Raw genomic sequence first — 15,092 nt, 5'->3', positions numbered from 1 at the left:
CCAGGCCCACACGCAGAATCCACATATTTACCCACCTAACAATAAAGGCCTGCCGTTACAAAAGATTCCTGGACAGAACTCTAGCTTTCCAGGCAGGCAAACTGAACGATTGGCTGGGAAACATTATCACCCACTCCTCATTAGAGAGCTGCACGGGAACGGGGATGACGGGAATCCCGCGGGACCCGCGGGGATCCCGCGGGTTCCCCCTTTGGGTCACGGGGATCCCGTGGGGACGCCCCCTAGGGTCGCGGGGATCCCGTGGGGACGCCCCCTAGGGTCGCGGGGATCCCGTGGGGACGCCTCCGAGGGTAGCGGGGTTCCTGCGGGGTTGGATCGCAGCGGGGTTGGTCGAGCCGCGAGGGTAGTCTCCTTCTCCTTACCTGCCCTGTCGCAGCACACATCCGAACGGAAATCTTCCCGATGTCAGCGCTGACGTCGGAGGGAGGGCTTAAGCAAAGCCCTCCCTTCCTCCGACGTCAGCGCTGACATCAGGAAGACTTCCGGTCGGCTGTGTGCGGCTGCGGCAGGGCAGGTAGGAAGAAGGCAATGGCGAACGAAAGAGGGGGGGAGGGGGCGGTCCGCCCCGAAGAATGTGCACAGCCGGTCAGGTCCCCCGATCGACCGACAACAGGCCCGGCCGACAAACCTCCCTGCCCTGTAGCCGCGAATCTAAATTACCTCTTACAGCAGCTTCACTACTCCAGCTGCTGTAAGAAGGTAATTTAGATCGCGGCTACAGGACAGGGAGATTTGTCCGACCGGGCCTGTTCTGTTGTCGGTCGGGTGCAAAAGCGCCACAAAGGTGGAGGCAGGGAGGGAGGAAAGGTGGAGTGGAAAAGAAAAGACGCTTAAGGGGGGAGAAGGCCGCTGAAAGTACTGGGGAAGACAAAGGGGTGGAAAAGAACGCTGAAAGGACATGGGGTAAACGGGAGGAAGGGGGGGGGGGGGGAAGGACCCTGAAAGCACTGGGGAAGACAAAGGGGTGGAGAATGCCACTGAAAGGACATGGGGAAGACAGAGGGGGGAGAAGGCTGCTGAAAGGACATGGGGAAGGCAGAGAGGGGAGAAGGATGCTGCCTGACAGGACATGGGAAAGATGGTGGGGGAGAAGGACACTGAAAGGAAATGGGGAAGAGGGAATGGGAAGAAGACGCTGGCAGGGAAGAAGACAGAGGTGCCAGACTATGGGGGGAGCGGAGGGAAAAAGATGGGTGCCAGACCAATTTGGGAGGGGGGAGAAAGGGAGAGGCACAGTAACAGAGCAAATGGAAGACGCAGAAGGAAGAGAGACAGTGGATGGAAGGAACTGAATGAGAACATGAGGAAAGCAGAAACCAGGCAATAAAGGTAGGAAAAAAATTTTTTATTTTTTATTTTTTTGCTTAAGGATAAAGTAGTATATTAGTTGTGTTGATAAAAATTTATAAACATTAGAGGCTCTGGTAGAAACCCGTTTACAAAGTATGTATTCTTCCCAATTAATATTTCCAAATTAATAAAGTCTTTTTGCTTATTTTTAAATGGGTTTCTACCAGAGCCTTTAATTCAGTAGCATAATTAAATGAAATAACTATTTCTGTAGTTTATAGTGACGGGCGGGGACGTAGGGGATTCCTCGCGGGGACGGGCGGGGACGGAGGGGATTCCTCGCGGGGACGGGTGGGGACGGAGGGGATTCCTCGCGGGGACGGGTGGGGACGGAGGGATTCCTCGCGGGGACGGGTGGGGACGGAGGGATTCCTCACGGGGACGGGTGGGGACGGGTGGGACTTTGGCGGGGACGGGTGGGATTTCTGTCCCCGTGCAACTCTCTACTCCTCATCCTATTTTAGTTTTAGAAAATTAGTAAAAACGAAACTGTTCAACCGATTTGTTACCTAAGAATTTGTCCGTTCATCATCTCTCCTATTCTGTACTCTGATATTAATTGCTTCTACATTGTAACCTTGTCGCTGATTGTCCAACTTTTTCTCACTGTATTTGCATTCTTTGTACTTGTATTCATTGATTCTTCATTATAACTATGTCGCTGATTGTCCAGCTCTTCTTACTGTAAACTGCCTAGAACTTCCATGGCTTTGGCGGTATATAAGAAATAAAATTATTATTAGCAGTCTGACCCAGTATGGCTATTCTTAATGATATGCCAATATCAAACAGGTGTGGAACAAGAGTTGGTTGAGGATAATAACCAGGGAACCAGCACTTTACTGTCTTTTTCCAGTCCTCCGGTACCACACTTGACTCTAGAGAAGTATTGAAAAGGTCAGCCAGTGGAGCAGCCAGAACTTCTCTAAGTTCCTTCAGTACCTTTGAATGTACACCATTTGACCCCATCGCTCCCTCTACCTTTAGTTTAGCTAGCTTCTCACAAACACAGTCTTCTGAAAATTAATCAGGATCTGCCACACCTCCAGCCCTATTTACATTTGTCTTCTGCAGCCCTGCTCCTAGCACTTCAGCTGTGAATATTCAAGGTTAGTTCAGCCCATTGAATATTACTCCCTAAGGGTTTGAAAACAGTCTTGCAAATCATGAATACAGAATAGAGCAGGACTTCTCAATGTAAGCAAATAAACAAGATACCTCTCTCTTTGACTGCAGCTATTCCCAGGTGATTGCGGATTGGCCTGTCACTGTCCTGGTGGTGTGCTCTCTGATGGTCCTAGTATGTACTCTGTCTGGCTTGCTGGTTGGGCCCCTGCCGGATTTTTCTGAGCCCCTGATGGTGAGTCAGTTAAAGTGGGATGTGAAGAACTGTGAGACTACTAAAGGCAGAGAAACGTTCTACCCTAAATAAGGCCAATTTTTTTTCTTTCCATTCAATTATGAAATAAGAGACCTATTTTAAAATTTCATTTGCACCTCTGCTTCCACAAATTTCCAAAAGAGATTTTTTTTTCTTTATTTTAGAGGAGACAATTTAAAAAATTATCATTTATACAGATTTAAGGAAAATAGACCTGACCCAACCCAACCTTCTTCAACTCTTGTATGTTTAACCATTCCCATTCCCATCTACCCCTCAACAGAAACGTCTTTTTCAATCAGCAATCATTAAAGCTAAGAATATATCTATTAGAATCTAATGTTACTACACATTTGCAAGGAAATTGAAGAAAAAAAATTCCTCCTAAAGATATCACCCTATCTTTTAATTTCAAAAATTCCTTCTGACGTAATTATGTGGTTCTAGCCCCATCTGGAAATATTCGGATGGGCTGACCACAAAACTGGATATCTTTCTTACAGAAGCATTTTTTTTAGAATAGTTATCTTTGCCTGTTCATTTGAAAAGGTCACCAAGAAGGTCGCTGTAGTCAGTGGCGTACCTAGCATATATGACACCCGGGGCCCATCATTTTTTGACCCCCCCCCATCTATATCTCAAATGATTTTTAGTAACAATCCATATATCGCACAACAAGAGTGTACCTAGGAAAAGGCAGTGAGCACTAGAACACCAACACATACATTGTAAAACTAAACAAGCCAGATCCCACACAGTCAATTGATCCTGTAGTCAATGCCAACTGAATCATACACACAGAGCAGAGATACACCCTCGCCCAATATGGAATAATCACAAACTAAAAATAGAAATATGTAGACAAAAGATAAACTGAGCTGCCAAGAAACCAGACTCTGCATACAATGCAACACCACAACACCACAAAAACAGTGACACATGTCCCCTAATACTGTGCAAAATATAAAGACAGTAGATGTAAATTTGAAAAAATTGATACATAACAATCACCACTTTACAAATTAACAAATAAAAATAAAACAAATAATGAGAAATAAGAAAATACCATTTTATTGGACTAATCCATTTTTCAATTAGCTTTGAGAGGCCAAATCTTTCTTCAGAACAGTACAGTATACTGCTGTTATGGTATCATGTCCTGAGGAAAGGGGTTTAGTCCAAAAAATTGCCTTATTTCCATTTCCTATTTATAAACTTTTATCAATACAGTTACAATACTACTTGATTCTAAGTAAAGCAACAAAAAAATCTTTCTACCTTTTGTCGTTTCTGCTTTAATCATCTTCTGTTTGCTCTCTTCTTTCTATACAGCGTTTCTCCTTTCTCCCTTCCATGCAACATCTGCCCTCTCTTTGCCCCTTCCACCCAGCTTCTGCCCTCTCTCTCTATCCCTTCCATCTACTGCCCACACTCTCTCTGCCCCTTCCATCTACTGTCCACCCTCTCTCTCTTCCATATGGCATTTTCCCTCTTTCTATGTCCCTTCAAGAAACTGTATATCTGGGGTCCCTTCTCTCCTTTGCACATGATTCATTTCAGCTTCACCCCCTCTCCATTTTTCTGTCTCCACCCCCTCCCCTATGCTTTGACATCTCTCTCTTTCTCTTCTCCTTTCCTTCCTTCCTTCCTTTCCACTCCACACCATGGTGTGGTATCTCTATCTCCTTCCCTTCCCTCATGCCATGGCATCTATTCATCCCCCTCCATGGTCTGGTATCTCTTTTCCTTTTTTCCTTCCCTCCCTCCCATGAACTTGGCATCTCTGGTTCCTCTCCCTTGTCTTCCTTTTCCCTCTCTCTCCCCAGTTGGATGCTGCTGCTGCAGCATTTCTCTCCCCCTTCCCTGTGCAGCTGCAGCATTTCTCCCCCCTTCCCTGTAGCATTTCTCCCCCTTTCCCTGTGCAGCAGCAGCATTTCTCCCCCCCTTGCCTGTGCAGCATTTCTTCCCCCCCCCCCTTGCCTGTGCAGCAGCAGCAGCATGTCTCCCCCCTTGCCTTTGCAGCATTTCTACCCTCCCCCCTTCCCTGTGCAGTATTTCTACCCTCCCCCCTTCCCTGTGCAGCAGCAGCAGCATGTCTCTCCCCTTGCCTTTGCAGCATTTCTCCCCCCCTTCCCTGTGCAGCATTTCTACCCTCCCCCCTTCCCTGTGCAGAATTTCTACCCTCCCCCTTCCCTGTGCAGCATTTCTACCCTCCCCCCTTCCCTGCCCAGCATGTCTGGCCGGTTCCCCTGCTGAAAGTCGCAGGCGTCTTCACCTCACCGATTCGCTGCTGCATCGGAAGCCTTCAGAGAAAACTTCCAATGAAACCGCGTATCGCACGAGGAGCGGACGCTCGCAGCTTTCAGCAGGGGAGCTGGCCAGAAGCTGAGCCACGCCGGTGAGCACCCGCAGACACCCCTGTTTACTGCCACTGCTGCTGGTTAAGGAAAGGGAGCACTGTCAGAATAGGGAGGGTGGCCAGCTGTGCACCCCCTTGGGGTGTGCACTCAGGGTGGACTGCCCCCCCTTGGTACGCCACTGGCTGTAGTTACTATATCCTCCGATTTCCAGGAGAGATATTTCAGTGAATACATAGGAATATCAAAATGCACGGGTCCTTATTCCATTGCTGTGGTCGTCAGTAAAAAAAAAAAAAAAAAGATCCAGATATACAGCACCAATATCCAGTTAGTGATCGGTAGTGAATATCTGGATATAGCGGTGCTCAGCAGCATTATCTGGATAGCAGCACTATTCAGTCCATTATCTGCATAACTTCTCCAGATAGTGGACTGAATGTCACTGCTGCTTGGTTAATTGCTAGGATTGCACACACTCTGGGCCAGATTCTGTAAACAGTGCCTAACTTGGTAGGCGCCTAGTAAAGCGGCACGCACCGCATGTTAATCAAAGTCTGGCGCCGTTTGTAGAATCACACATCATAATGTCAGGAGCCAGTATATTAAGCTAGGGTTTTCTTGGCCTAATATACCGACGCCTAACTCAATCTATGTCCAAACTCCGCCTCCTAACCACACCTACTTTCCATGTAGGTGCCTCAGTGTAGATGCCTACTGTGAGGTGGTAGGTACTTACCGAGTTAAATGCCTACCGGCTAATTAAATGTTTTAAATTGGTTTTTATTGGCACTTTCAATTAACAGTTAAAAAATTAATCCTCCCCGCCCCTTTTATCAAGCTGCGCTCCCGAGCAATGCGAGCTAAATGCCAAGCTGCCCATAGGGTTAGAATGGGTGGCTTGGCATTTAGCTCACACTGCTTGGTAGCGTAGCATGAAAAAAGGTGTGTGTGGAGGGGGGGGTAAGTTAGGCACCTAAATCAGCAGGCGCTACCGATTTAGGTGCCTAACTTCAAGGGCTGTTAATAGAGTCAGGGTCTCTGTTCCTGCACTAAACTGATAGTGCTGAGCGATCAGTACTAAGTTCTAGCAGCATTATCTGGAAAGTAACACATAAAATCACTGATAGACCTGGTCAACAGCAATTATCTGGACAACAGGTACTGCTGTCTGAATAAGCAATTTTAAATATCAGGCCCAAGTAAAATCATTGACTTGTAGTGCTTGAGGACATCTCTGGTAAATAATCCTTCCACATTGGATATGCTCCCTGAATTTGGATATGGATGTTTCAATGACATGTAATACCAGGAAGGGACAGTGACTAATTGGTCAGCTCCTCTATAGAGCATTCACAATAGAGTCCATTCATGCTGATGACATCGGTTCCCTGTTTGGGCGCTGTAGACCCTCATATAGGAAGCAATGTCCAAAGACTAAAGCTATTGTAAGGCCCAGGACCTCACATCCGAAGAACAAAAAATTACCAGATTTGTAAGGAAACCCCAGAAAGCTCTGGGGGCTGACATCTGTCCACATGGGCTGGAAGGAGAAACAGAAACATCAATGGTCTTCATAAGGCAGATGAAGAGGAAGTTATGTTAACTTGTAGGCCTGAAAGAGGAAAAAACCATATCAGGGATAAAAGTGGGAAAGTTGGGTCTGAATGCAGATGAAGGAAAAATGAATTTGGGAGGAAGGAGGGAGAGAAAGGTTGTGGACCTTATTCACTAACTAATCCATCCCAGTATGAGTCAGTGAGGAGATGAAGTTTGCTTCACTCTATTCCATTTCTTTAGTCAAGGCCAATCTAAGTCAGGGGGTAGGATGGAAAAGTTTGTTTTCAGCCCTTTTTGGTGCCTGTGTGAGTTGATTCGTTTCTTTATCTTCTGCCATCTCTCACCAATATAGCACTATGATGGAGTATATAAGAATTTACTGGTTACCCTTAACAATGCTCTCTCACAAAGCCACATTAAATCCTGCAGTACGGAGCAGAAAGGGCTTGGCTCAATCAAGACAGATGAAAGAGAGTATGGTTCAGGGAGTTAGATAAAAACTCTGAGCACAGGCAGATCAGAGAAGCCCAGGGAAGACAAGAGCAGCCCTTTGACATGTGCTTTCACTACTGATGTGCAAGCAATAGAAACTTAATGCAGATAGGCAGGACCAGCTCAAGGTATGGACCAAGTGAAGCATTGGCTCAAGGTTCCAAGCCTTAAGGGCACAAAAGGTGTGCCTCACTGGCTTTCCTGCTGCACCAACTTCCCCCAACCACCACATCCAGAGTGGCTCCCTCCTCTTCACCTCTTTGGAGGCTTCCAAACCCCCCTTCTTACCTCTTATGGGGGATGCTTTGGCCTCCTGGCATCTCTCCAAGTCTGCTGCCATTCACTGAACAACGTGACAGGAAGTGCAAGGCTGTTCAGACTCCTGTCAGAAGGGCAGGACTGACAGGGTATTGGAAGCAGACTGGAGTTTGAACGACCTTACATTTACTGTGATTTTTTTCAGTGAGGAGCAGCAAAGTCAGAAGGCAGAGGCAGCCCTGGAAGAGGTGGCCCTGGAAGTGGTTGTAGGAGGGGAGGTTAGCAGCTGCAGAAGCAGAAGGGAGGGAGGGAGTTAGGAAAAAAGCCCCAGAAGGCAGTAGATGTTAAACAGGAAAAGAAGTGTGGAAATGAGGAGAGATGGGTAAAAAGTGCAGGTTCCGGACATAGGGAAAAATACAGGTGCTGTATATGTGGAGAGGCGGGGAAAGGAATGCAGATGTTGGTCATAGGTAAATTTGGGAAGAGGGTGCAGATCCTGGACATGGGGAGGGAGTGTAAATATTAGATATGAGGAAAGTTTGGGAAGAGTGCACAGATGGGACACATGAGAGTTGGGAGATGGAAAGGAGATTCTGGACATGGGAGGTCATGGCGAGAGAGAGTAGAGATGCTGAACAAAGGGAGGTGGGGATATGAAGATGGAAGGAAGATACTGTGCATGGGAGAGTATAAGTAGATGGTGAACACTGGGATATTCAACACTTAACTGTCTAAGTGCCAACTCTATCCTAGAACGTCCCCAGTGCTAACTGGGTATTTTAAACAGCACTAACCAGTTAAGTGCCACTAAAAATGCCCAGCTATCCCTCTCCATCTCCCAATTCCCACCTCTCATTTTTAATATCAGCCCCTACATGTATGTGTTGAATACTGATGCCTTCATGTGGTAGAGTATACGTGCGCTTGGTACCACCCTGGAATGGCCCTTCTATGTCCCATTTTCTTGATTATATGAAACTATGGGCTGGGTTCAGTAAATGGCACTCAAATCTTGGCGCAAAAAAAAAAAAAAAAATCAGCACTGAACAGCATTCTTATAAAAGCGTTCCAGGATTGGTGCCCTTTACAGAATAGTGTTTAGCGCCAAATCTGCACTCAACTTTAGAAGTGAAGAGTTACACAGAAACCAGATGTTAATCATGATGCGCAAGCTGAGTGCAGATCTGGATTATTCTATTTTAAGGGAATATTTTGATCTACCCATCCCCCTTCCCGTGATCATTCCCTTTTGCAGATCTGCATGGAAACACTTAGGCACTATTCTATAAATGGGCCTGTGTGCATTTGCGTGGATCTGCCATTTCTGGCCTGTGTTGGTACCTTGCATCTGTTAGAATACTTCTTGCTAAAAATTTGATGTGGAAGTAGCACCTAGTGTTCGGCACTCATATATACAGTAAAAATTCCCCTTTATATATGTATTTTCACCAAAAATCACAGAAAGATACTTGGATATTTGGTGCTATGTCAAATGTGTAAATACCTTTTGAAAACTGACCTTTCTAACTCTATAGCCTGGGAATCTATTGCTTCCATTTTTCTTGGGATAACCAAGGAAATTCCCCCTGCTCCCTGACTGGAGCTTTGAGGAGGCTTTCCTATGGTTACCATATTTGTGAAGTCAAAAAAGAGGACACATGACCCTGCCCCTATCCCACCCTGGGCCCACCTATTACCAGTGGGTGCTTTTCTCTTTCTCTGTTCCTCCTTCCAACACCCCCCCCCAGGACAGTGCTTCTGTCTCTCTCCTGTCCTTCACCTACCTCCAGCTCTACTGAAATGTAATCTTCAGGCTGACTGCAGCAGCAAGGTGAGCCTTCTGCCATTGGCCACCCCAGAAGCTGCCTCTCTGGAGCGACTTCCTGTTCCCATGGCATTAGCCATTGGGGAAAAATCGCCCCTGCCATGGTAATTTTTACTGTTGGGTCAGAGCATTATGAAAAGATGGGGAGAGGACACCAAAATTAAAGTTGGTTCAGGATACCATAACCCCTTGAGCCAGCCCTGTAAGAAGACCAAGTTTTATCTTGGAGCCTTGTGAAATCCTAATCCTGGAGGCCAGGCCTAGTTTTGGTCAACCTTGAAAACAAAAGCCTAGTGAACACTGGGGCTCGGATGCACCAAAAATTGTCATTAAGACCGTGTGGATCGCTGTGGGCTGATTACTTGTCCAATTATAAAACAGTGATCAATGATCAACCGACTCAGCATGCAAATTAGTGCACACATCCCAAATCCCCTCTTGTACCTTGCTGTAGAAATCCGGCAAGAGGGATGCCTATTCCCTCCTTCTGGCAGGCCCGCCTCCTCAAAATTGCAGGCCTTCCCCTTCCCAATGCAACTTTCACACATGCGTAGAGCTGGCAGGAGAAGCCCCGAAGAGGCCTCCTGCCACTCAGCTGTTCAGGGCAGGAAGACGTTTTCTTTTTAATGGCACAGATGTTATGCTTGTGTTATACACACATAATACCTGTCCCCAGGATGCACTGGGAAGGAGGCCTAAGGCCCTGATTGGCCCAGGTCCTAAGGTCCCTCCTATGGGATTGGCCTTAGATATCTGGGCCAATCAGAGTCTTAGGCCCCTCTCAGTGCATCCCAGGATGCATCAGGAAGGGGAAGAGCCGCCATTTTGAAGAGGTAGGCCTGCTAGCAGGAGGGCTTGGGCATCCCTCTTGCCATATTTCTACAGCAAGGTATGAGAGGGAGTTTGGGGGTATGTGCTTGAGCTGCGGGGTTTCTGACCTGATTGCCCCAGCCCACCAGGGCCTTCTCATGGGGACTTAATGGTGGGGTGGTGGGAGTGGTCATAAGGGGGAGCCTTGGTGTCGGGGGAGTGTGGGGGTGTGGAGGGGTCTAAGTTTTGGACAGTCAGGTGTGTGGAGGTGGTCCAGGTGGCCAAAGCAGGAGGGAATGGGCATCCCTCCTGCTGATTTTTTTAAGTTGGGGTGCACCTTTAATGGTGGGGTGATGGGAGGGGTTGGAAGCAGGAGCCTTGGTGTCGGGGGAGTGTGGGTGTGTGGAGGGGTTCAGGTTTTGGACAGTCAGGTATGTGGGGGTGGCAAAGGCAGGAAGGAGTGGGCATCCCTACTACTGAGATTTTTATGTTGGGGGCCATCGTCGGAGAGGGTCAGGGTATGTGTGGGGGGTTCAGGTAGCTGAGGTAGGGAGTGGGCATCCCTTCTGCTGACAATCTTCACAGGGGGTTGGGAGTGTGTGGGGGGGTTTGGGTGGCCATGAGCTTCACGGAGGAGAGGTTGGGAGCGTGGGGGGTCTGGGGTTCCAAAGCAGGAGGGAGTAGGCATCCCTCCTGCTTCTCTTTTTTTTGGGGGGGAGGGGCAATATGGCAGACCTATCGGTAACACAGTTTATTCAGGTCATTAGAAGTAATCGCTATATTACTTCTATATATATCCTCCTGGCCACTCAAGCAGCCAAACTAGACAACCAAATTGCCAATCTACTGACGGCATCCCTCGACTACAAGACTTTTAGAAAAGAAATAAAGACCATACTCTTCAAGAAAACTCTGAAAAAAGAAATAATACCGCAAGTTCAAACTCCACCTCTCACTAAAGCCAACTACCCCAAACAAATAACCTTACCCATTTCTTACTCTTTTTGAAAATGACCAATTTTTTTTTTTTTTTGTAAGTTCTTGTTGTAATACATCTTGGATAATTCTTTTGTAATCCGCCTTGAACTGCAAGGTAATGGCGGAATAGAAATCCCTAATGTAATGTAATGTAATATATTAATAATAGGAATGCATTTGGGGATTAATAATAGGAAGGAATCCTATATGCTGGGAGGAGAGAAGCTGATATGCACGGACGGGGAGAGGGACCTTGGGGTGATAGTGTCCGAAGATCTAAAGGCGAAAAAACAGTGTGACAAGGCAGTGGCTGCTGCCAGAAGGATGCTGGGCTGTATAAAGAGAGGCATAGTCAGTAGAAGGAAGAAGGTGTTGATGCCCCTGTACAGGTCATTGGTAAGGCCCCACTTGGAGGATTGTGTTCAGTTTGGAGACCGTATCTGGCGAAGGACGTAAGAAGACTTGAGGCAATCCAGAGGAGGGCGACGAAAATGATAGGAGGCTTGTGCCAGAAGACGTATGAGGAGAGACTGAATATGTATATCCTAGAGGAAAGGAGAGACGGGAGATATGATTCAGACGTTCAAATACTTGAAGGGTATTAACGTAGAACAAAATCTTTTCCAGAGAAAGGAAAATGGTAAAACCAGAGGATATAATTTGAGGTTGAGGGGTGGTAGATTCAGGGGCAATGTTAGGAAATTCTACTTTACGGAGAGGGTAGTGGATGCCTGGAATGCGCTCCCGAGAGAGGTGGTGGAGAGTAAAACTGTGACTGAGTTCAAAGAAGTGTGAGATGAACACAGAGGATTTAGAATCAGAAAATAATATTAAATATTAAATTAAGACCAGTACTGGGCAGACTTGCACGGTCTGTATCTGTATATGGCCTTTGGTGGAGGATAGGCTGGGAAAGGCTTCAATGGCTGGGAGGGTGTAGATGGGCTGGAGTAAGTCTGAACAGAGATTTCAGCAGTTGGAACCCTAGCACAGTACCGAGTAAAGCTTTGGATTCTTGCCCAGAAATAGCTAAGAAGAAAAAATTTAAAAAATTTAAATTGAATCAGGTTGGGCAGACTGGATGGACCATTCGGGTCTTTATTACATTACATTACATTAGTGATTTCTATTCCGCCATTACCTTGCGGTTCAAGGCGGATTACATCCAAACTAAAACAAAAATTACATTCAAAATTTGAAGGAATAGAATAAGCGATGACAAAATTTTTAAGGTAATATATGTTGGGTAAAGAGTTACCAAAGGGAAGTAGAGGTCTTTAGGAGATAAGAATAGGGTGAAATTATGGGTTTTAGATATTTGGTAGATAAAAGAGTATTAGAGAGATCTAAGGGTAAATAGAGTGTTGGATATTGGGTTGGGATTGGTTGTGCTGGATAGGTTTTATGTGTTTTTTGAAGAGTATGGTTTTAATATCTCTCCTGAAGGCTTTGTAGTCTGTAGTCGAAGATAACAGAGTGGTGATTTGTCTGTTCAGTTTAGCTGCTTTGGAGGCTATTAGGTTATCATAAAGTTTTTTTTCGTTTGACATCTTTGGATGATGGGTGAGTGAATAGTGAGTGGGATCTTCTGTGTCTGGTTGAGGAGGATTGATTTAGTCGGTTATTCCAGTAGGTTGGGCTTTCTCCACTGAGAGCCTTGTAAAGTAAGCAGTGGAATTTGAAGTGCACTCTCGCTTCTATTGGAAGCCAGTGCGAGTCATGGTATGCCTCTGTGATATGGTCATATTTTTTTTTTTAGGAAATCTGCCGTCATCTACTATGTTATTATGTTACTATGTATATTTTGTGCATCGCAAAGCGATGTTAAGACATTGATTGGTGGACTGATTTTAATATTAATGACCTCGTTTTAATTGCATAGCAGAGTCAAAAGCTGCAACTCATGCACGGAAAAGCATTTGGTGAACCATTGTGTACATTGGTCAGTTAAATTAGGTTGATGCTAAACCGGTTCAAGCAGTTTAGTGACAATCATGGTGATTTTAGAGCATCCGGGCCTGAAATTGTGGGGCCCTTACAAGAACAGAGCTGCAGTAAGATTGTAATTGCATTCCAAGAGACTTTCTTCAGTTTATTACACCTATGAAAAGAACAGGCTTTAATATTCTTTCGAATATAAATATTTTTATTTTACTTCCATCCTTGGATGGGCAATGTTTATTAAGGCTCCATACCCACACTTTGTCCACACTGATACAAACCCTTCCCTTTCTTTTTTTTTTTTTTTGCATTGAATAATATATTCAACATTTAAGGAAGAGTATGAGAAGGATCATTTTATATAGAATGTTTTTCCCATATATGTACTGGGGTTCTGTGATATATGTTGGCACAACTTGCAGCTTGGTATTTTTCAGGGACTTGTGCCATTCACTTTTGGAGCCTCTATTAGGAGTTTGTTTTCACTAATTTGTTATGTAGCTCATTTGCAAAAGAGACAAACATCCACAAAATGGAATAAAATGGCATTTGGATGTTTTATTTGCTAAAACATCCAAACTGCCATTATCGAAATACATTTTTAGATGGGTTTCTATGCTGTTTGTTTGAAGTGTGTCTAAATCTCAAGTGGGGGGTATTGGAGGGGGGTGTTGGGTGGGATTAGGGCAAGCATGATTTGTATGTTTTTCTGTAATAATGGAACATTGCAGAAAACATCCAGGGCAAACATTGGACATTTGAGGCTAGACTTGTTTCAGTAATGAATAAGTGCCAAAAAGGTGGCCAAACTGATCAGATGACCACTGGAAGCATGAACACGTGGCTCCCCTTGCTCCTCTCTCATCCCCAAAGATATGAATGAAATAGTACATATCAGCCTGTATGACAGCTTCAGATGTTATGCAGCAAGCAGGTCTCTGGAGTAGCCTGGTAGTCAGTGCAGTGGACTCAGAGAAGGGGACCCAGGCTCCTATCCCACTCTTAACTAGTACAATTGTGGTGCAAAATGTGAGTCCACCAAACACACCTACTGTATTCACATATAGATAACATCTACAGCAGGGGTCTCAAAGTCCCTCCTTGAGGGCCGCAATCCAGTCGGATTTTCAGGATTTCCCCAATGAATATGCATGAGATCTACGTGCATGCAGTACTTTCAATGCATATTCATTGGGGAAATCCTGAAAACCCGACTGGATTGCGGCCCTCAAGGAGGGACTTTGAGACCCCTGATCTACAGGCATAAAGGGTATTGGGAGGTATACAGTTGGGTACAATAGATTGTAGGTGAGATTGGAGGACTCACCATACAATGTAAAGTGTTATGGTGAGATGTGTACCCGGGGCCTTTTATTTGAAGGTCAATGTAGTTTTTCATTTGGATCTTTTTTTTATGTTGCAAAAAGATAGACACACTGAAGCCAAAGACATTTAGGAAATGGCCTTTTTTTAAACAAAAAGATAAGACGTTTTTCTGGTTTGAAAATGGTCATTTTCGCTACTGGAGTTTTGGGCATTTGGAATGGATTTAGACGTTATATTGAAAATGTTCCTCTATGTCTAATAAACTAATTGTAGCTTTTTTGATAATGATTGCAGGGCTTTGAGCCTCGGGACACTGACATTGGAAGAAAGCTGGTTGTATGGAAGAACATACAGAGTAACACTGGTTATAAGAAGACTCTGTCCCTTTATCCTTACACTGAAAAGAATAGGTAGGTGATTGTTTTGTTTTGGGGTTTTTTAATGTGGTTTGCAGATCAGAGATTAAAATGGAGTTTTGTTTTTGGAGAGTTGGCTCTGCAAAATCTTGGAACTCTTTTACAGTGGCACAATAAGAACTTATTGTAAGTCTTCAACATTTCCAGCCTAGATTTTTCCAATTAATTTGAATGACAATTTCTTTCCAGCTACAATGATATTGACCGTAACAGCAGAACAGATAAAACAATACACAGCAAACAGGAACCTCGTTCACGCAGAATGGTGGTACAGGATCATGGGAAATATGGCTCCTTTTGTGGACCACCAGGTAAGTGTCATCCATTATTAAACCATGGAAGAAGGAGCAGATGCCAAGGAAAATTTCAAAAGATCA

At 45.2% G+C, this 15,092-nt stretch overlaps 1 protein-coding gene across 1 annotated transcript in view; it reads left to right on the top strand.

Annotated features, from left to right (window-relative positions):
- The window catches only part of DISP2 (dispatched RND transporter family member 2), a 69,045-nt gene that overhangs the window by 40,572 nt on the left and 13,381 nt on the right, over positions 1-15,092 (top strand). The window contains exons 5-7 of the mRNA XM_033953252.1: positions 2,608-2,731; positions 14,594-14,709; positions 14,905-15,026. Coding sequence (XP_033809143.1) covers positions 2,608-2,731; positions 14,594-14,709; positions 14,905-15,026 — 362 coding nt within the window. The remainder of the gene's footprint in view (positions 1-2,607; positions 2,732-14,593; positions 14,710-14,904; positions 15,027-15,092) is intronic.

The sequence above is a fragment of the Geotrypetes seraphini genome, chromosome 7, assembly GCF_902459505.1.
Source record: "Geotrypetes seraphini chromosome 7, aGeoSer1.1, whole genome shotgun sequence".
NCBI classification, from domain to species: domain Eukaryota; kingdom Metazoa; phylum Chordata; class Amphibia; order Gymnophiona; family Dermophiidae; genus Geotrypetes; species Geotrypetes seraphini.
The sequence above is the reverse complement of the archived record's forward strand: the minus strand, read 5'-3'. Positions and strand labels throughout refer to the sequence as shown.